Source organism: Sabethes cyaneus, chromosome 2, assembly GCF_943734655.1.
Source record: "Sabethes cyaneus chromosome 2, idSabCyanKW18_F2, whole genome shotgun sequence".
NCBI classification, from domain to species: domain Eukaryota; kingdom Metazoa; phylum Arthropoda; class Insecta; order Diptera; family Culicidae; genus Sabethes; species Sabethes cyaneus.
This window is the reverse complement of record NC_071354.1, coordinates 22,884,735-22,908,374: the sequence shown is the minus strand read 5'-3', so window position 1 is coordinate 22,908,374 and position 23,640 is coordinate 22,884,735. Positions and strand designations below refer to the sequence as shown.

At 41.8% G+C, this 23,640-nt stretch overlaps 1 protein-coding gene and 1 non-coding gene across 2 annotated transcripts in view; both read left to right on the top strand.

Moving 5' to 3' along the window:
- LOC128733694 (uncharacterized) overlaps nt 1–23,640 on the top strand; it is a 125,978-nt gene that overhangs the window by 7,106 nt on the left and 95,232 nt on the right. Inside the window, exon 2 of the mRNA XM_053827459.1 lies at nt 4,248–5,020. Within this exon, the coding sequence (XP_053683434.1) occupies nt 4,996–5,020 (25 nt within the window). The 5' untranslated portion in view covers nt 4,248–4,995. The remainder of the gene's footprint in view (nt 1–4,247; nt 5,021–23,640) is intronic.
- LOC128739009 (U4 spliceosomal RNA) lies at nt 1,197–1,340 on the top strand. Its single transcript, XR_008412154.1, has one exon. It is a non-coding gene; the product is annotated as a U4 spliceosomal RNA (small nuclear RNA).

The following is a 23,640-nucleotide window of genomic DNA, read 5'->3' as shown; positions in this document are numbered from 1 at the left end:
ATGATAATATGGTGCGTCATAATGTTGGCTTTAAACACATACCAAAATTGTACTATTCTGTTGGCTAATGTATTTAAAATGTTTTAGTTTTCTTAACATTATTCTGTGCTCCTACAGTAGTGGTAATGTTTCTCTAATAGTACGAAATGTTCCTATAATAGTTGAATTTTGTTTACCGCTCTTAGTAATTCTTGCAGTAAGCATAGCAGCAGGTGGATAACAGCGTAGGCTTGTTAAAACGCTACGGCTTGTTACGAATTTCTTGAGCAATTGCAACTTTTTCAAAAGAAATTTGTAATTTCTGCACCAACATAATAAATGTTAATTGTGTACCTTAGAAAAACTGTTAATAAATATGTATATTTAACAATAGAAAATTCAAGTTCTTTCGAAATTATTCGCCACAATTCGCCAAAATTACGAAATGTTTCGAGTTTTTACTATTACTGGTACACCCACTATTACTGGTACATCTACCCTAACACTTTTTGGTTGCATTAAAAATACGAAAAGGTTTACAATTAGAATTTTATGCATTTTTCTTGTTAGAATTGAATCGTATAACCAAAGAAATACTCGAATAATTTTTATTTGAATACTGTCTAAAAATAATTTGACTAATTACTAAAATCTCTACTGTAATAAGAATTTCCGTTAATCATTTAATTAATTTGAACTAATTCAATAACAAAAGAAATATTCGAATAGTTTTTAATCGAATAATACCAGCGTAAATCGCTGAATTAATCGATTAATGAAAGCAACTTTCAACGAAAATTGAAAATTTTTCACATCACTAATTACAATACACTATATTAAAATGGCAACGTTACATAATAGAGGCAACTTTCCAGCAATCTACAGGTTACTTAACTGCAACAAAACAGCATACTTGTATATAATTTTAATGGTTAAATGCAATATATCTACCTAATAGTGATGAAAAATTAACCCCTTTCAATATCTTATCCACAAACGCATCCTTGCAATTGGATTTTTTTAGACTACATGCACATCAAAAACTTGTTTTATTTTTGCACACATGAATGTAGGCAATCAAAGGATGAAGCTGAATCAGGTAAAAACTAGTAATTGCCAGGAACATACATCATCTGGGAAGTTAGTTGGCAAGTAATCTATCGCTAGCAGAACTGATCGCTCCGGACAGACGTCCCTCGGCAGCGCCTAGACTCGTTAGCTTTGCGCAGTGGCGATATCGTAACCAATGACGTTCTACGGAGGTGCGATTATTGCTAGTTGAAAACTAATACCAATACCCCGCCTTGGGGACGTGAAATACCGTCCACTGTGGCAATTTTTGGCAACCCCAGTAATAGGGGTTCATAATCTATTAAAACTCAAAAAAAAGGTTGGCTGTGGAGGTTGAGTGGATTCACTCAATCAACAAGCAAGCGAATAATTTTCGTAGGTAGGCGACACTATTGGTCGCCTTTCTTTATTCGATTATTAAATTGTCGTTTGATGGTAAATCAGTAATGTAGAAAGATTATAATTTTTTAATCGCGTAGTAATGAGTGTTAATTTCCAATATTCCTGAAGATGTTTCTAGACATTGGTTGTCAGGTTGTCACGTAGAAAGGAAAATGATGATTATTTTGAAAATTAAACTTTAGGCAAAAGTAATAAACTGTACAGATTTCTTCTCACAATTACAAATTTTAGTATGAAATTGTTTTGCTTTATAATTTTTTTTCGTTAATGATCCTCCTAAACTCTCTACGTAGATGTGATGTGAGTTGTAGCGCATATGTTATAAAACCAAGATAAATCATGCTTTTGAATAATGATTATCCAGGATATAGGGTTTATTTCTAATTCACGTCGTAGTAAGGAAAGCCACTCTAATTTTCATCATTTCTTAGGTAGATTTAATGAATACTCCAGAAGTTCTGCTGCTGATTTGACTCAAACACACTTACCTTCCGATCCGTGCCCTTTGAATTCACTAAAAAGCGATTATTAAAGCATTTCATTCAAATTACGCAACTTACTTTATTTCTTAAATTCGTCGTACCGTTTTAAAATTCGTCCATCCAAATTTTTCATCGTCCGAACTAAAAATCACAATAATGTTTACGGAGCTAGCGCGCATGTATTTGTGTAGGACGACATGACAAATGTTATTCTGCAAAATTTCTGCAGGTCAGGCAAGTTTTCCCGGCTGCAGAATAACGACAATGCGTTGCGTGAGTTATTTTCATTTTATGAATGACGGAAATTGAAACGATTAGTCGACATTTTTTTCTTCGTCGCACGAAAAAACGTAGGAAATTTGGCTGCTAGGAATTCTTTAATGAAAAATGGCATTTAAATAAATCTTAGCTCACTTTGATTGATCGCGTATGATAGTCAACAAACTAAAACATTAGGGAATAACTAATTTTGCATTGTGTGTCATAAAAATCGCTGATATTTTTAATAATTTGTGTTGGATAGGACGGGAATAGGCAATTGCGACGAAATTTTATCACAGTCTGGTTTACTCATTTTGAGCAGCTCAAAAGACTGTATCTATCATACAATCAGCGTCAGCATTAATATATAAAATAGACCAAATTATTTTTCACCTCTATTAAAACTACAAAAGCTCTCCTTCGTTGCCCTCTATTAATCTGCTGTGGATGAATGAATTATTGTGCGCATAGCAAACGAGTGAGCACGAGGAGACGTATCAGCTGAGATTAGCAGACTAAAATAGAGAAATATCTTTATAAAATGTAACAATCGAGTGCTAATAAAACAAGAGAGTTTTTGTATCGATAAAGAACCATGTGCTGTGTCGCGTTGATCGCCATGAGAAACTTTTATCACTACCGACGGACGCACGGTCACATTTCACAGAAATTGAAATATCACATTACATTGGAACGTCACAAGCGAGTGGTGTAAATCCCCAATACTCGTATCGTACCTATTTGAGATTATACGACGACGCTCAAAAATAACTTTTTTGATAATTTGATGAGTCATTTTTGTCCCAGTTCAGCTAAATAGAATCCGTGAAATGAGCAAGATGGTACTTTTCCCTTTAAAAACACTATTTAATCATTATTTTCAAAGATATGTATTTCGGATTCTTCTTGCTTCATTAAATTTGAAACGGGCACTGATTTATTTAAAAATGTAAGTAAATTTTCTCGTTATTTTGGGAAAATAAATCAACATAATTTACTGCTAAGAAATCTTTTTTTTTTTTGCATATTCAAATTTTTGTTTTGCAATGGTTGGTTCAAGAGTTATGATCTTTTGAATAAAAGCGATATTTGAGAAACTTGTAAAATTCACTTTGGGGTTTCCTGAAACAATTTTGAGTTTTGAATCTTTTAAATACGGTTGTCATATTGTCGTATTAGTATAAGTCCACTCAATTTTCTGATTGTAAAAATTATTCACGGTTATCTATTACTTTTCAAGTTGAGAAATCACAAAACCTCGCACAATATGTAATATACCATTAACAAGATTAAATGTGATTCTACACAGGGATCACCATAAGCACCGTTTGAAAAGGCAACCAAAATCCATCAATTCCATATGTTCGAAATTCGGAAGCAGTCAATTTTTGCCTTTTCCCCCTGCCATGTGACCCTCCTTGACACAGCAACAAAAACAGAAAAAGAAATTGAACCCCTGTCTGGTCTGGTCTGCATGCTTGTGCTACACCAGTATAGTACATTCACTAGCCAGGCAAGTTAAATGCGTGTTCCGCATGATCCGCATGCAACAGCAGCCACAGCAGCTTCCAAAAACTTGCCGGTTGTGCATTATACCGCATGGCATGGCATGGTAGTATGGCAGCCAGCAATTGACGACCGCATGAGAGATCGGATAGGCGGCACAGCTCACGTTTCTTTTTGCAGAACGCTTAGCTGGCATTTTGTGTCAGAAATCGTGCGATACTTCGGAGCTCCTAGAACGGCCCAACTGAAATGAAACTCATAACGTGCAGATTTTTGCTGCAGGTCAGTCAGCAAAAGTACACACATATGAAACGGATTGAGTTACATTCCAATTCCGCCCATTTGGACCGATCGTATGGTGAAAGGAACGTGTTGTACACGAGAATGAATAATATTTTGATACATATATTTTGTGAAATTCTTTATGATTAACTGGGTGGTTTTTCGCTTTATCTCCCGACATTCCAAAACGGTTATGAGACTGTGTTTACCACTAATTTGAAACTCTCTTCAACCCACACTTGTTTTTCTTGTTTTTATTTTCAGACTCTTCGGCCTCAACTCGAGCACACCGCTACTGTTGGTTGGCTGGTGCAAATAGCTGTCATTACGATCGATTACCGGTTCGATGTGCTGGCAGCTTACGCTAGCACACGGGACCATTAAAGGATTACAACAGGCCGCTCCGTATACTTTACCGAGTGACTTATTAGCCACAGTTGATAGGTTTATGACAGCGATTCCGAAAGTGCAATGACTGGTGCTCGATTCGTGGCCTACCGCGGCTGCCTCGTCCTGCCCGGCGCATGCACTTACATCCTCCTACTGACCCACATCGGTAGCCGCAGTGGGTGGTATTGATCTTCTGTTGATAGGCACGGACGGCATGGACAGTGCTCAAGCTGAACTGGCAAAATTAGGCTGGCCACTACTGTTGCAAGAGGATAACGCCACCAACACGCCAGAGAAGAGAAACAAGTGCCTAGCAAATTGAGCTAAAACGGTGGTTACTAAAGTGAAGTGCCCTATTACTTAATCGTAAATTGCCAGTTGGAATCGACGTGATTCAGGGTGGAAAGAGTAGAAGAAAGTTACATTTCAGATCGTGCAGAAATGGGCCTCCATTATTGCAAAGTGTATTGTACTTAAAAATTAATAATTATACAATCGGTAGTGAACGTTTTGGGATTGTGTTCAGCTAATTGATAGGAAACAACTGTGAAACTGTGAACTTAACAGAAGTGCATCTGGCCTTTGGGAATACATACTTCAAGCAGTAAAACAAATCGACAACATGGTGCTCTGCGACAGTGATTTAGGTAAGCTATTGACAACCATAACTAAATGGATGCACTTTGTTTACGCGTTGGTTCAGGAAAAGTATTGCTTCATTTCCGTTTTTTAGATGTGAGGAAATAAATTTTTCAAATGCATCTTTCTCAAGTGCATTACTGAAGGGAAATAAAGCAATTCGTCATCTGCGACGATAGTTTATTAGGTCATAAAACATAAACAGTTTTTATTTTAATTTTTTTGTCGCTTCTCGTTGCATTAGGCAACGGCCAAAAAGAGGTTGTTAATTGTAAAAGGGGAAAGATTCGCTCTGTTGCGTTAATTCACAGTGCTGTTTTGTTTGTAAAATTATTATAAGAAAATTTATGGAGAAATGCTTTTAGGTTGTCACTGGTATTTTTCGATTTTCTTGGAGGTTTTTTTTTTATATTTCCCTACGCTCTTATCCAGCAACTTCTATCTCTACCTCCTCTTGGTATCAGCCGCAATACGAGCAACCTTCGCGGAGATCGGGTAATCAACACCGGTGCAAGCTAAGGTCGTATACTGACAGGGAAGCAGGCACAGTGTTGTCTCGGTACTATAAGATGGCAGCTTCATCTCGAGACTCGGTAGAGGGGTCCTAGTAAAGCTTGTTCGCGACAGAATCTGGACACCTCAATTTTGCAGTAAAACAAATTTGCTAGAAGTTTAATCCATGAAACAATTTTATATGATTTATGTGTGTATCGTTAATAATTATCAAACAATTTAACATTACTTATTTGGTCTGCATGAAAAATTGGCGAACTTTGAAGTTTACCCTTGCCATGAGGGTTAGTGCAGACCTATTGGCAACCAATTTAGCTGCGTTTGTTCGAGATTTTCGGCCAGCAATGTATAAACTTCTCGGGGCCTGGTGATCCGAAGCACCTTTTTTCCACGCGAAGGTAACCCCAAAGCCACCAAGAGAGTACTTGACCAACGTTCAATGAACCAGATCGACCGCGTTCACGTTCACGTTCACATTCACGGTCGGTTCTTGTCTAACATCTCAAACATACTCTATGGTTGCGGATATTGCGTCTAACCAACACCTAGTAGCAGTATTATTTGCGCTCAAAAATGCCAACCGTATACCAGACATGTCAAGGTCATCCTCCTCGGCTAAACACCAGGCAGCTAGATAACCCGCAATCTACCAAGAGCTACGCGCGAATACAGGATGAGACCTGATCAGCACCTGACTCCAAGAAGTCAAACGAGAAATCGTGTTGCTAAATATCAACAAAGCCGCTGCTAGTAAAGTCTGCTCTACTCTGGGTTATTTCCAAGACTTGGAAGGAGGAGAAATGGACGGAGGAATGGACGGAATGAGTGGATCCCATCTACAAAAAGGGTGATCGGCTGGACTGCCTCAACTATCACGCCGTCTACAAGGTACTCTCACAAATCTTGTTATGCCGGCAGTCACCGATAGCACAGAGTTTCGTAGGGAACTACCAGGTGGACTTTCACCAGATTTTTACCATCTAACTGATCCTGCATAAATGTCGGGAGTATAACGTGTCCACGTATCACATCTTTATTGATTCCAAAGCAGCATGCGATACAGTCGATCGAGTCCAGCTACGGCAGATAATGCACGAATACGGTTTTTCGGATAAACTGACGTGACTGTTTTCACGAATAATGCGTACCGTCGGTGCCTTGTGCACGTGTAGGCATAAAATAGACCCTACAGTGGTTCATAGCCTCTTATTCAGCAACTCCTATTCCTACCGCCTCGTGGTACCAGCCGGGATACGAGCAACTTTGGTGGAGATCGGATAACCAACCCCGGTGGAAGCCAAGGTCGTATGCTGACAGGAAAGGAGGGCTCTTTCGAGCTTCGTTGGCCCTCCGGCGAAACAGGGGGTTGGTGTAGCAGGCTTTGCAAGCCGTCTCCACGAAAAATACTAAAGCACGGAACGAAGAACAAATAAATTCTTACTGGAACAATCGGAATAGACCCACGCGACGAAAAAGGACTATGGATTGGAAACTCGGGACGTGGAACTGCCGATCTCTCAACTTCCAAGGGAGCACTCGAGTGCTCTCCGACGTATTGAAGAGCCGCAAGTTCGACGTCGTAGCGCTGCAGGAGGTGTGCTGGAAGAGCTCAACGGTACGTACGTTCAGAGATGGACATACCATCTACCAGAGCTGCGGCAACACACACGACCTGGGTACAGCTTTCATAGTGATGGGCGAGAAGCGGAAACGGGTGATTGGGTGGTGGCCAATCAATCCTCGAATGTGCAGGTTGAGAATCAAGGGTCGATTCTTCAATATAAGCATCATCAACGTGCACAGCCCTCACCTCAGAAGTACCGATGACGACAAGGATGAGTTCTACGCGCAGTTGGAGACCGCCGCCCAAAACATGATATCAAGATCGTCATCGGGGATTTCAATGCTCATGTCGGCCAGGAGGAGGAATACAAACCGGTGATTGTAAGATTCAGTGCACACCAACGGACCAATGAAATGGGCCTAAGACTTATCGACTTTGCCGCCTCTAAGAATATGGCCGTACGTAGTACCTTTTTCCAGCACAGAATCCATCATAAGTACACCTGGAGGTCACCAAATCAGACACAATCACAGATCGACCACGTTTTGATCGACAGTCGGCACTTCTCAGACGTTATCGACGTCAGATCCTATCGAAGAGCTAACGTTGACTCGGACCACTACCTAGTGATGGTTAAGATGCGCCCAAGACTCTCCGTTGTGAACAACATTCGGTACCGACGCCAGCTTCGGTTAAATCTCGCGCGGCTGAAGCAGCCAGACGTCGCCGCAAACTACGCGCATTCACTCGAAGCTGCGCTGCCGGAAGAGGACGAGCTGGACGAAGCTCCTCTCGAGGACTGTTGGAACACTATCAAAACAGCCATCAGCAATGTAGCGGAGAGCTCCATCGGGCATATGGCACGGAATCAGCGGACCGATTGGTTTGACGATGAATGTAGTAGCGCCCAGGCGGAGAACCATGGCGGCGGGGAAAGCGATTTCGACGGTGCAACAAACGGGGATGAGGTGCCAGCCCCAACGATAGGCGAAGTTAAGGAGGCCATCATGCAGCTAAAGAACAACAAGTCAGCTGGAAAAGATGGCATCGGAGCGGAGCTTATTAAAATGGGACCAGAAAAGCTGGCCGTTTGTTTGCACCAACTAGGGGAATTGTGTATAACGTGCCCCCCCTTCGTTTTTCGCTAAACAAGCGAAATCAAAATGCAAAACCACCCAGAAACCATAGTATTTGATGGAACTAGCCTACTATGCAAGTATGACAGTTGTCACATGCTGTAAAAACAAAACAAAAATAAATTTGTTTTTGGGCAGCTTCCGATGTAACTTTTGGCGTCATTTCCATAAGCTATTTTCTTGTCAAAATCTGTAAATAACCGGTTGTTGTGATTCGATTGCGTAAAGTGAACTTCAAAAAGACATCCCTTCCAAAAATAACGGTATGAAACGCTTGATTTGCTTTAGCATTTAATATTTTTTCAAATAAGTAAAAGCAGGCCAAAATACCCCACTTGCGGTGGTGCAATTTGCCCCCTTGCAAATGTGGCTATAAACATAGGTAAACAGATCTAAGTTGAAGCCAATTGCCATTATTTAATTCAATTAGTATTGTAGAGCAACCGTGGTGGGAATAATTTGTTACCAACGTCCAAATTCTAGGTAATTCAACTACCCGGTACAAAACGCCACAGCTGCAGTATAATGTGCCCCATGCAGAAAAGAAAAAGTGCACCAGAAGGCCGAAACTAGGTTTATTTTACATAAAATAACGATATTTTGCAAAACAAAGGAAATAGTTTTACTTTCTACAAAATAGAGTTGGTCTGTCACTGGTAGAAATACTCAAATTACCGTATTGGGCATATTATACCGCAGGTGGGGCATTTTACCCCGCGCAGACGAGAAACACAACATTTAGGTGCTTTTATTAAATAATTCCTAGCATGTTTATTCCACAATACTAAATGAAATAAACAATTGCAATTGGTTGTCAGCTTAAACACCAACATATACACGTAGTTGTAACGTTAATTTGGGGAAGTATAACGGAGATATAACCATTTACACTTAGGCGGGGCACATTATACACATTTCCCCTAATTGTTAGAATTTGGGATACGGAACAGCTACCGGAGGAGTGGAAAGATGGGGTTATCTGCCCTATCTATTAAAGGGCGACAAGTTGGACTGTGAGAACTATCGAGCGATCACCGTTCTCAATGTCGCCTATAAAGTACTGTCCCAAATCATTTTCCGCTGTCTATCACCAATTGCGAATAGATTTATGGGAACTTATCAATCGACCGGAAAGAGCTATGGAAAATCATGTACGAGAACAGCTTCCCCAGGAAGCTCATCAAACTGATTAAATCTACGATGGATGGTACACAGTGCTGTGTTCGGATTTCGGGTGGATTCGAATCACACAGAGGGCTTCGTCAAGGTGATGGTCTTTCATGCCTGCTGTTCAACATAGCACTACAAGGTGCTATAAACCGAGCGGATATCAACACGCGGGGCACGATATTCAACAAATCTAGTCAATTCTGCTTTGCCGATGACATGGATTATATTGGCAGAATATCTGTGGCGGTGGCTGAACAGTACACTAGACTAAAGCGCGAAGCAGAAAAGATTGGGTTAAAGGTAAATACGTCTAAAACAAAGTACATGCTGGCCAGCGGAACCGAGGTCGAACGACACCGCTTGGGCAGTAGTATATTGATCGACGGCGATGAGTTTGAGGTAGTCGATTAATTTGTCTACCTTGGCTCACTGGTAACGGCGGACAATGATACCAGCCGTGAGATTCGGAGGCGTATTATTAGCGGAAGTCGTGCTTACTATGGGCTCCACAAGCAATTGCGGTCGAGCAGACTAAGTCCCCGTACAAAGTGCACCCTGTACAAGACGCTTATTAGACCGGTTGTTCTCTACTGGCATGAAACATGGACAATGCTCAAGGAGGACCTGCGAGTGCTCGGAGTTTCCGAACGACGAGTGCTAAGAACGATCTTCGGCGGTGTACAGGAAAACGGAGTATGGAGGCGGAGGATGGACCATGAACTCGCACAGCTCTATGGCGAACCCAGTATCCAGAAGGTGGCTAAAGCTGGACGGTTACGATGGGCAGGGCATGTTGCAAGAATGCCAGACAACTACCCTGCAAAGATGGTGTTCGCCTCAAATCCGGTAAAAACAAGACGACCAGGAGCGCAGCGAGCAAGATGGTTAGACCAGGTGGAGCGAGATCTGGCGGAGAGTACTCGGTGTCCGAGGAATTGGAGAGCCCTCAACCGAGTTACATGGAGAAACTTTGTTCAACAGGCTTTGTCTTAGGACGGCAAGCCACCTAAGTAAGTAAGTAAGTAAGTAAGTAAGACTGTTTTCACGTAAACTTGACGTGCTGATTTCTTTGAGTGCATCATTCCAAAGTAGAGTACTGAATCGAGAGACTGGCCATGGCAACTCAGTAGCTCTCGAGAATTTGTCACACGTTTCACGTAATCAGTGAGTGTCGTTGGTTTAATGATGCGAGTTTTTGAGTGACATGGCCAGTCTCTCAATTTCGAACTCTATTCCAAAGCGTTCTATGCTTTGAAAGAATGACGACATTTTTAAGAGCCCAAAATAAGTAGTCCCGCTCAGTTTCAAGTAGGTGTTTTTTCGTATTTATGACCGATACGTACCATAAAACGGAAAGGCACATCCGTTAAATTTGCTTAAGTTCGCAAACCCTTCACAATCGTCAATAAGAACATTAAGAGAGAAAAAAATGAATGAATATTGAAAACGAGTTTACCTTCCACGGCTTATTTAACGGTTGATCCGTTCCGTGCCACTGAGAGGGCCTTTCTGCGCAGCCCCAGTTACACAATGGGAATCGACGGTGGCACGTGCGGAAGAGAAATGGAACTTCCTCCCTGTTTTTTGCTCCTCGATGGGCACAGTCCGATTCGTCGGAAGGCGCAAAACAAAAACAAAAAAAAAACGTACGGACCCAAACCGGCAAACAAAAGAAAGGTCTTAATCGATACTGACTGACATCATGGTCAGTGCGGAACGTCGAAACGCATGACTGCCGCCATTAGTCGTATTGCCATGCAATTTGAATACCGGACAACCAACCGGACACGATCCGTTTTTTTTTCGTGAAATCGAATCGGATATTGCGTGATGCCATTTGACAGTGGAAGGAATAAAATTTTTGATTAGGAATTGAGGAACATTGTGTAAGAAGTTCTGAGTCCTGAGGTCTAGTATTGGTTTCAACTGAATCCCTACAACATTTTCTATATCAAGTTTACATGTGGTACTAAATGAGTGTGCTAGGAAGCAATCGATTGGTTTCTCAACTAAGTTTTTAAGTTCATACGGTGTCCAACGTTCTGCACCTGTTGCCTGGAACATTAATCGATAACAAAGGGTAAATTTCCCCTTGTTGTAATGCAACAGTTTGGTAGCAATTTCATGTTTTCACAGTTGCGTTTATCTTTTTACTTGTTCGGTCAATGAAGCATCTATCAATTAACATGTTAACCTGTTAACCTATTTTGAAGTTGAAGGAAATTTTGACTTTCTGATGGAATCAAAAAAAACATGTGTTTATGACATTCTATAGAATAGAAAAAGTTCACACAGCGCATAGAAAGAAATAACTGAACATCAATCATAATGGGAGCTTGTGGCGATGTGGCAACAACCCTAATTGTCCAAACTGTAACGTACATTTAGCCGACTTCCCACCATGCCATCTCATGTGATGTACTTGTTTAATGCTCAATTATGAAATTAACACCATCGGTGTGTGGTGTTCATCGTGTACCAATATCCCGCAGCATGAGTAAACATGCTAAATTCCGCACTTTACAGTTCAACACGCATACAACATTTACCGGCAAACAATCATCATTAGCACCGTAAATTTCACACCAATCCTCTTAATTACCTCATCAAAAGAAAAAATCTCCACCGTCGGAGACCCACCCAGCAGAATCCGTAACAAACTGCATTCACGGCTGCTGCTGGAAGGTACAGTACCGTTCGTTTTTCCCGACTCATGCGCTATGCAACAGTGTCGGTTATGTTGTTGTCCATCATGCTCGTGCGAATCAACATGGGACCATCTTTCTTCCCGAGTTGCGATCCCAGCCAGAAAAGGCCGGCGAATGAAACAATAAGCTCCATTTTTCCATCTTAAACGCATGAGCTGTCAGGCCGTCAGATGGCGTGCCTGGCGCAGCCAATTAAACAATTGGCTCTTGTCTCGACTCGAGTGCTTTCTATCTGATAGGTTAGGTCTGCGTTGCATATCTTAATCGGATGGGTTATGGTAATAGAGTTGAGAGAAAAAAAAAACCTTATAAGAAATGCACTTGATCACCAAACATTTGGTGAACGTTGATCGCTGGTGGGAGTCTCGCTGAATGGATATAGCAAAAGAACGAAACCACATTTACATGCCATCTAAGTAATAATGTGAACGCGTGTGATTGCATCTCGCTATGCTGCTGCACATTACATTTTCCTCTCCGAGCATTAGCCGTGTCGGTTTCAGATTACACTGACTGGCCAGATCGAGTGCAGTCGACAGTGAAAATGGAGAAGGCATTGTAGTTTTTCAGCGTGACTGCACATTTTATGCTGTCTCCAGCATGTTGTTCGAATCTCAGAATCTACCGTCAGTCACTGGTGGGGAACTTTAAGTGATATGTTTAGCACAATTGAAAACATTTGCATGTGCTAATTGATATTAACTATATGCAGTTTGAGCATAACTTTGGCTATCCGGCTTAGCTGGAAGAATATAGCGTGACGGGGAATGTGTAATTCTTAGTTGGGAAAAAAATCATTCAAAAGAAACGCTTTGTGAAATCCTAACATGAGATACCCACCTTAATCCATTTAACAGTGAATGCATTTTTTTTTTAAATAGATTCGTATCGATACGAATATCAATTTTATTAATATACAAACAGTATACAATAACGTTCCCGTTAGCTGGTGTTGGTGTACTGAACACATTTCTGAAGTCAAATAAGTCTTCACCTGCGTGAAGGTGCGAGTGCATGACGTCAGTGGTTCATAAGATCCGTACCTACATGATCCGATGGAATCTAGTTGTCAGTAAACACGATGAACGAAGCTGTCTACGTAAAGCTAGAAAATCAATTCACGATAGCAAAACTGGGCATCAAGTTTAGTATTGAGAAGTTTGGCTACAAAAGTCACTTCCGAAGACTCTCTAGTGTAGTCAAATCTAAAAGCTGACATCGGTCTTCGTAGAGGGGGATTAGTAGGCAAACGCCACCGTAAATGTCTTAGAGCGATACAGACAAATCTTCGTTGAACACGTTCTATTCTAGCTGTCCAACACACGTTATGAGGATTTCAGATGATACGTGCGTTGTCAAGTATTGGTCGTAGTAATGCGAAGTACAATGCTTCAAGCAATGCGGATCTTTAAAGTTACGAGCGAGTTTTGTGATGAATTCCAGTTGCTGCAAAACTCTAGAGATGACAGCAGTATACTATTGGTTGAACGTGAGCTTGTTAGAGTTCCAAGATCATTAATCTAATCGACGTATTCGAGCATAGCTCCATTTATTTGGTAGTCCAATGAGATAGACACATTAAAATAATGAAATGTTACCACACATTTAGTGATGCAAATTGAAGGTGTCCAGCAGTGTTTGGAATCGGTGACAATCGTCGACAGATTTTACAACTAAATCGATCTTTGGATCGTCGAAATATATCAGTTCGCATCTGGAACCCAGCAGAATAGTAATGTCGTGGAAGTACAAGACGAAAAGACCCCAAGTTACTACCTTGCGGTACACCAGAAGTATTACTAAATGCACGTGAAACTGTGGAACTGTGCTTGACACGTTATATACGGTCTGTAAGATTTGAGCTCAACCAGTCAGTCTATCAGATACATCCAGTTTAGAGAGCTTGTGCAACAGTATTTCATGATCCACTGCGTCAAATGCGGCCTTAATATCTGTGTAGGTACACAGCATCGATTTGCGTTCTGACTTTCATTTGTAAGATGCAGGTACTTGTAAACTCGATCAAGTTAGTCAACACAGAACGACCCGGCATAAAACCATGCTGATCTACTGAAATATAGTTTTTGGTGCTGTTAAGGATTACACTACTGACGATGATTTCAAAAAGCTTTGATCCAGCAGAAAGACTTGTAACGCCTCTGTAGTTTCTTACGTCTCGCTTTCCTCCCTTCTTGAATACGGGAACATATAAGACTGTGCTAACTGTAACGCAAAATGTGCTGTTTCGAGGAAAGTACCATTTCGGGACAACATTTTAGCGGAAAAATTACACTGAGAAAATAATTGTTCGTACCGTATGGCTACCAAAAAACAGGCCATACTGTACGGAATTTTTTTTTGCTCAGTGTATTTGGTGTGAAACTATTACGCAGAAAATACCGAAATGTTATATAATCCAGTTCGAACTATCATCTTTCGCAACAGTCTTGCGGTATTGTGCTTTTGTCATTGAGATAATATTCTGATCTATCAGTTAAATTAAAAAAATATAGCTGGAAAATAACGTACTATCGAGGCAATTTGCACGTATTTTAGAGGATTTGTACTAACGAGGGTACGTGTTAATCAGTTATACCTGTGTAAAATTAATGTAATCACAAGAAAAAGTCAAACGTCAAAAAAATATGTAAAAATCAAAAGGGCTTAACAGTATTGACAAAGTTGAAAAAAGTTTGAGTAAAAGTTAAACACCAGTTGAAGCATTTGTTCCATAATGGAAGGATGTCACGAAACAATCGTGTTGCTTCAGAAAAAGCAGTAGATGCACTCATCAGTGCTTAAAAATCTCATATTCAATTTATGCTATACGCCTGAATTGATGCAATATGCTGCTCATTCTTCGCTGTTTCTACTACAAATGAACTGAACACAGCATAAGGTTTTGGAAGGTGACGTCACGAATGAAGCGGAATGAACGCAATTCACCCATCTGACATCCACTCGTGGTTTGTTTACTATTTGTTAGGCGAACGCGATATGCATAAATTGGAGTTAAACGTTTTAAAAGCGTATTATCCAGCAGTGTCGCCCTCCAAACTACCCGGAATGGCAGTTTTTGTACTTTTCTGACTGCCGTTAAGGCCTTTAAGCAATATTCAGTTTCAACATGTTAACCCATGTTCTAAGTCCATGTAAGCAAACCACTGATAGACGTCAAATAAGTGAGGTTATGCTCGCCCGTGCAAAACCTTATTGCCAATCTAAGACCAACGATTCGAGCGTTCATGTTCGTGTTGTTCTCTACATTCATTCATTCTCAATAATAGCGAATGAAATTAAATGTGAATCATTCATTCATTTTGAACTGCCGACAACGGCAAACAAAATCACAAAAAACGTAAACATTGCGCCGAAGTTTTAATTAATTTTCTTTAGCCTGGGTTTAAAAAGCAGCTTAAACTAAACTATAGCTATAATAGTTAAGAGCAAGAAATTAGACTGACAGGTTAGTCGAGTCATCATTCAGTACTGCAATTCATGGTTGAATTGTTTTGAAGGGTAGAACATTGAGAAAGACAAATACTGTCAACAGTTCAGTAGTCATGTCTATCGGCTTACAGATAAAAGAATACTACTAGGGGTAAAACTATGCGCTAAATGCGTTTTATATTTGCCTTCGTGCAAAACTGTCAATATTTTCGAGGCCTGACACTAACTCACGTGAAGTTCCTAGTTGACGGTCCCGGTTGGCAATGAAAAAGCCGATTTTTTAGCCTGTTTGGGACTACGCCCGCCCTAACGGAGGACTTACTGTCACGATTGTGACTGCGGATAATCGATACCTATTGCACGCTTTCACGGTAGTGCAACAATGCGCTAGATAGCTTTTCTTCCACCCGACAATGTGATATTTGTGATATTGTTCGGGAGAAGCTATATATAGCTCGTGCAACACCGGGTTTAAACCAGTCGGCGTGGTAGCCGTTAATTGTGATATGGTTCAAATGTAAAGTTTTGTAAATAATCTAGTGTGTAAATCTTAAATATAAGTATGTTTAAGTGGATAAGTGTGCTGTGTCTTATTTTAAAACCCCAAAACCCCATGCGAAAGGAAGGGACATTTCGCGTGTGCTACTTGGAGAATCAGCAGTACCAGTGATTTAAAGGAGAAGGCTTAAATTCCCCTCTGCCCGATGGAAGTTTGGTGATTCAAGTACAACCCCATACAGTCCACTTCGTTCTCCACTAGCTACCGAACAAGCCATAAGTACCTGTGCATACAGTCTGGCAAAGATTCTTCTTAGCGAAGTTAGACAGATTCATATGCATAAAAATATTTACCAACTTTCCCTTTCCGATTGTTGTATAAACTCTTGTCCAGAAAGCTTCCTTGACGTAGTTTTCATCATCCATCACTGGAAACTTAAACAGCATCGTCTGGGGGGCCATACAGATACCACGTGGACAGAAAAATATCAGTTTTCAACCCCCCGTCCCCTACCGTGAACAAGCGTGGACATTGACTCAACCCCTACCCGCTCCCTGTTTGTCCACGTGAACATTTTTTTTCTTATGTATAATTTAACAAAACAGAAATGCATGGTGCTAAATTTCGCGCAAGTTTTATGAGAAGGTGAACCAAACTCGGAAGGGCTACACATCGAAACCTGACATGTGTAGGGACGAGGGAGGGAATCTAATTACAAACGAGCGCGAGGTGGTCGACTGATGGAAGCAGTTCTTCGATGAACACCTCAATGGCGAAGTCGCAGAAGGAGGCGGAACGGAAATTAACCTAGGAGCGCCCATGAAAGATAGTAATGTCCCAGCACCTGATCTCCAAGAAGTCAAACGAGAAATCGGGCTTCTGAAGACCAATAAAGCCGCTGGGAAGGACCGCCTACCGGCAGAGCTTTATAAACATGGCGGAGAAACGCTAGCAAAGGCTCTACACTGGGTTATTTCGAGGATTTGGGAGGAGGAAAAGCTACCGGAGGAATGGACGGAAGGAGTGGTTTGTCCCATCTACAAAAAGGGTGATTGGCTAGACTGCTTCAACTATCGTGGTATAACGCTGGTAAACGCCGCCTACAAGGTACTCTCCCAGATCCTGTTACGCCGGCTGTCACTGATAGCGCAAGGTTTCGTAGGGAATTATCAGGCGGGTTTCATGGGGGCTCGCGCAACTACGGACCAAATTTTTACTATGCGATAGATCTTGCAGAAATGTCGGGAGTACAACGTGCCCACGCATCAAATCTTTAATGATTTCAAAGCAGCATACGATACAGTCGATCGAGACAAGCTATGTCAGATAATGCACGAATACGGTTTTCCGGACAAACTGACGCGACTGATCAGAGATACATTGGTTCGAGTGATGTGTTTCGTACGCATCTCTGGGACACTCTCGAGTCCCTTCGAGACGCGGCGAGGGTAGAGACAAGGTGACGGTTTATCCTGCATGCTGTTCAATATCGCTCTTGAGGGGGTGATCCGACGAGCGGGCATCGAAACGAGAGGCACAATTTTTACCAAGGGTAGCGAACTTCTAGGCTTTGCAGATGACTTCGATATCATAGCCAGGAACTTTGCGACGGCGGAGGCAATCTACACCAGACTGAAAGCGGAGTCTAGGAGAATTGGGCTAAAAATAAATGCGTCGAAGACCAAATACATGAAAGGAAGAGGCTCAAAGGAAACAAACGCGGGCCTTCCACGGACGGTAACCGTTGACGGCGACGAACTAGGAGTGGTAGACGAGTTCATGTATTTGGGATCGCTGGTGACCGCGGACAACAACGCTAGTAAGGAGATCTAGCGGCGCATCGAAACGGGAAATCGGGCCTACTTTGCCCTTCGTAAAACGCTACGATCAGGAAGCGTACGCCGCTGCACGAAGCTAACAATGTACAAAACTCTTATTAGACCGGTAGTTCTTTATGGACTTGAAGCCGTGACGCTGCTCACGGAGGACATACGCGCCCTTTCCGTGTTCGAGCGGAAAGTGCTGCGGACGATATTTGGCGGAGTACAAACTGAAAGCGGAGAGTGGCGAAGGCATATGAATCACGAGCTACAGGCACTGCTTGGGGAGACTCCCATCGTACATCTAGCGAATGTTGGCAGACTACGGTGGGCCGGACACGTCGTAAGGATGCCGGAGGACAGTGCGACGAAAATAGTCCTCTTCAACAACCCCACCGGCACCAGGAACAGGGGGGCCCTACGTGCGCGATGGCTCGACCAGGTCGAAGGCGATTTGCGACTTCTGAGACGACTAGGAAATTGGCGACGAGTGGCCCAAGACCGAGTTGAATGGAGACGAGTGCTTGAAACAGCACGAGCCACCCCGGCTCTATGCTGCTGAAGAAGAAGATGGTGCTAAATTTTGTTTTCAAGTTGATTGACGCAGTATTTATAAAAAAGCTTACGTCAACACAATGCATACGGATTTTGAGTCTCTGTGGAAATTTGAGTTTTTTCATGCATTTTCTGTCAAATTTCCGCAGCGGTAAAATGCGTATGCAAGGTGTTAGGACCTTAATTCTTCTGTTCATAGTAATCTTGTCTACAGCGAGTTATTATCGACTGCAAGAAAGTCCGTTTCAGTTTGACTTTCGCTTGACGATTCTTCTTCGTGAAGAGTATCCCTGTCTAACTAGAGCATCTCGGCTTTTCCGTCTACTTCAACACAATAGAGGACCTTTCCGATGCGACGCGGTTAGTAAAATTTTCTGAAGACGAATCTTTCTGTAATACTCGGTTCACTTGTTTACGTCAACATATGCCTCATCAGAAGATAAAACTTTATTTGAGCCTAAAAACAATCACTGATCAATAGTTAATGCTAATGTGTATACTTAATTCAATTTCTGTTTTTGGAATGAAAAATTTTTTTTACCTTACCCCCTCCCCCTTCCGTGGACAAGCGTGGACATTTGCATACCCCCATCCCCCTCTAAACTGTCCACGTGGTATATGGATGGCCCCTTGTACAGATTCCAAGATCGTGTTTGGTCGTCTATTTTGTTTATCATCGCGATTTGGAATCATTACCATCCTATAAGTCGACACTGCTAGCTTATTTGCGACATCTCGGATGGAGAGGATTGGGTTCCACTCCTTTTGTCATTGCTGCGGCTTCCGGTTTTCGATTTCCCCCGATCCAGATTTCCTGAAAGTCGAGAAAAGGTCCCGAAACTCTTTTATTACCTTGGTGGCAGTTGATTTGGCCACTTTGAACAGTTTCGCTTACTCGACGTGCTACTAGTTCGGACTTTCTTCTTCGGATGCTTGGACGCATCGATATAACAGAAGGGCAAATGCTAAAAAATAAAATATAGTGTGTGCAAGTGTGGTTAAGTTTATCAATCTTCTGTTCTATCTTCTGACGGCGTGTTCACGTGAATTTGCGATACTCGCGGTTCATCTGGAGTTCCCTGTGATTTTGACCTCAGAACTTACGGAAAAACAAGCGCTTATTAATAACCTCTACTTTAACAAAAAGGGCTAACGGGGCTAATTATAATTATTAATTACCTCAAAAAGAGCTGTAAACAAAAGTAAACAAAATTCCCAAAATTTTACTCACAGCCTCGTGAACAAAATAACTAGAAAGTTTTGGAACTCATCAATTTAAATTTACCAACTACTAGAACGCTTTAATTATCATGATCATCTTCCTCTGTTCTGCGATTTCTGCAGTCAACCGCATTATAAAAATGTTTCCTCCCAATTTCCCGTCTAATTTGCCATTCCGTTGTGTAAAGGCTGAGAACCACAAATCGTGCAAATAGTAGAAACCCAAGAATAGACCATTTGCTGGTTTGCTGAATGACTAACACGTCAATTGCATGTTAGCTCGTTTCGTTTCACAACAACAGCAGTAATGTTTAGAATTGAGTTTGTTATTTTTTCGCCCGGTAAGTTAATCGCTGTGCTACAATAGGTACATCGCCGTCGGAAGTGTCTTCAAATCGACACGTTTCCATCGCTTTTCGCTATGTTGGTTTAAGTTTGATCGACCGTAATGATAAGGTGGGGGCTCAAAGTGCTCAGTTAATGACTCAGCTCAGTATTCTGTAGTCGTTAACTGCCAATTCTAATGTTTTTGGATACTGTTCATTTATATGGGAAACTCCTAAGGCGTTACTTTACTCGCTGAAGAAAATTTTATGTTGATTGAAGAACCAATTATTTAAAGTTTATCATGAGTTCAGATCGCATTACCATGATCTAGGAAATTATTCCGCTCATAATGCCACTCCAGTCATACTTAATTTATACCACAGATGAAGAAAACCGACGAAATGGATCTTGTTTCAACGAAAACCGAATTCAAAATAATAACTTCCCGTGCTGCTGACACACCATCAGAGAGCAGCAAAGCTCGCTCGAAAGCGGCAAAAACTGCGCGCCTGCCGCGCCGCCTGTATCATATTTGCTAAGGTTAAGAACATGGACAAACAATTCGTCGTTTGTGGTTTCATCATTCTTTACAGTATCCAAACAAACCGAAACGAAACAAGTTAGACAGACTAAAAGCAAGCAAATGCCATCAAACCTTTGCGACCACGAAGACGACGGCGATGACAGACGGTTCCGCATCGAGCGAGACATTCGTCAGCGAAAAGCCCTGAGCGCTGCTGTCGCAGCCACAGCTCAGTGTCAAGTTCCAACCAGCACCGTGTCGTGTCGCTGCTTCAAGCAAAGCAAGGCAAGGTCAATCACGTCGCGCGAAAAGTACCCGTTATGTTTCCTCCTTTAAGCCCAAGTCCGAAACAAGCCGAAACGGACAATTTGCGGCGTGGAAAATCTGTGTCATTTCGGAACAATTTCCCTGTGAAATGAGCGGGTCCATTGGTAACTAATTTGGTTAAATGACCCCTGGCAGGCCTGCGGTGCTCGGACGTTGGGAAACATCACTCAGGTCGTAGATAGCGATCCTAAATGCACTTTTAGCATGACAATTTCGCGTTTCGCCATTGCCATTGTGGAGAAAATTTCGCCGGAAGAGCAGTGAATGGGCACGCATTCCGTCGGGTAACAGCAGTAAGAGAAAGAGTGTTATTTAAACCCTCCATGATGGCACCTCACTTTCTAGCACCATTGTGGTCTCTCTTATAAGTGGGTATGCTTGCACATTGTCCGCTAAAGCGTGCGGTTTTCTGGGTGTACGGGACGACGCATACGGGACCGGTGCGGCGGTGGTGTGACTCACCAGTCAGACTATTTGAACAACTAACCAAATGCTCCGGTGCGGGTGGAAGGTGGTAGACATGAAGTGGTATCGCGCCGGGTGAATTATGCAAATTGGAAGTTGAACAAGAGAATGTTTCATTAGCCCACTTTTGTCCAATCTGATTGTACCGGGGGAACACAATTGAAGACCGATCTTTCCCATGTTCCGAAAATGCACTGCATTCGGTGAGTTGGGAGATTTTCGGTTTATACATGCTGTACCTATACCTATGTACGTACTCATCGTTTCAATCCGTTTGTCTCGTTGATGGATTGAATGTCACTGGAGTGAAGCAGATGACATTTATCTCACGCCAACGTACTGTGTTATTTTGTTTTTCTTTCGGGTCCGTATATTCCTCATCCTAATTTGGAGTTTTGATGCGTGGAAGAACGTTTGTGATTGAGGTAATTTGAATGCAAGGGCTTTGAGATTGCATTGAAATTTTAGTATGATTGATGGGACTTAAACCAGCGATTGTTCTGATCGTTCTCTTCGAAAAAAAAATTCATTGAAAAAGTGAATGTCACATTTGGTTTGAATCGTCATTCTACACTTTGTGGTTAAGTACAAAAAATAATTTATTGTGTTAAATCTATACCTATAAAGAAGGATTTCTGTCTGTCTGTCTGTCTGTCTGTCTGTCTGTCTGTCTGTCTGTCTGTCTGTCTGTCTGTCTGTCTGTCTGTCTGTATTTTGTTCCTTATAGAATCGAAAACTACTGAACCAATCGGCGTGAAAATTTGCATGTAGAGGTTTTTGGGGCCAGGGAAGGTTTTAGTGATGGTTAGAGACCCCTCCCCCCACTAAGAGGGGGGGCTCCCATACAAATGAAACACAAATTTCTGCATAACTCGAGAACTAATCAAGCAAATAGAACCAAATTTGGCATGTGGGTGTTTTCGGTGACAAGAATTTATTCTAGGGTAATTTGAGACCCCTCCCCTCTTTATAAGGGGAATTATAACTCCTCTCCCCTTTAAGAGGGGGGGCTTCCATACAAATTTCCTCATAACTCGAGAACTAATCAAGCAAATGGAACCAAATTTGGCATGTGTGTGTTTTTGGAGACCAAAATTTTTTCTATGATGAATTGGGACCCCTCCCCACTTTAGGAGGGGGGGCTCCTATACAAGCGAAATACAAATTTCCTCAAAACTCGAGAACTAATCAAGCAAATGGAACCAAATTTGGCATGTGAAGGTTTTCGAAGGCAAGAATATTTTCTATGATGAATTGGGACCCCTCCCCACTTTAGGAGGGGGGGCTCATATACAAGCGAAATACAAATTTCCTCATAACTCGAGAACTAATCAAGCAAATGGAACCAAATTTGGCATGTGAAGGTTTTCGAAGGCAAGAATATTTTCTATGATGAATTAGGACCCCTCCCCACTTTAAGAGGGGGGGCTCCTGTACAAATGAAATACAAATCTATACCTATAAAGAAGGATTTCTGTCTGTCTGTCTGTCTGTCTGTCTGTCTGTCCTGTGTTCCTTATAGAATCAAAAACTACTGAACCAATCGGCGTGAAAATTTGCATGTAGAGGTTTTTGGGGCCAGGAAAGGTTTTAGTGATGGTTAGAGACCCCTCCCCCCACTAAGAGGGGGGGCTCCCATACAAATGAAACACAAATTTCTGCATAACTCGAGAACTAATCAAGCAAATAGAACCAAATTTGGCATGTGGGTGTTTTCGGTGACAAGAATTTATTCTAGGGTAATTTGAGACCCCTCCCCTCTTTATAAGGGGAATTATAACTCCTCTCCCCTTTAAGAGGGGGGGTTTCCATACAAATTTCCTCATAACTCGAGAACTAATCAAGCAAATGGAACCAAATTTGGCATGTGAAAGTTTTCGAGGGCAAGAAAATTTTCTATGTTGAATTAGGACCCCTCCTCACTTTAAGAGGGGGGGCTCCTGTACAAATGAAATACCAATTTCCTCATAACTCGAGAACTAATCAAGCAAATGGAACCAAATTTGGCATGTGTGTGGTTTTGGAGACAAAATTTTTTTCTATGATGAATTGGGACCCCTCCCCACTTTAAGTGGGGGGGGGGGGGGCTCCTATACAAACGAAATACAAATTTCCTTACAACTCGAGAGCTAATCCAGCAAATGGAACCAAATTTGGCATGTAGGTGTTTTTGGAGGCAAGAATTTTTTCTATGATGAATAAGAACCTCTCCCCACTTTAGGAGGGGGGGGTCCTATACAAATGAAATACAAATTTCCTCATAACTCGAGAACTAATCAAGCAAATAGAACCAAATTTGGCATGTGTGTGTTTTCGGTGACAAGAATTTATTCTATGGTAAATTGAGACC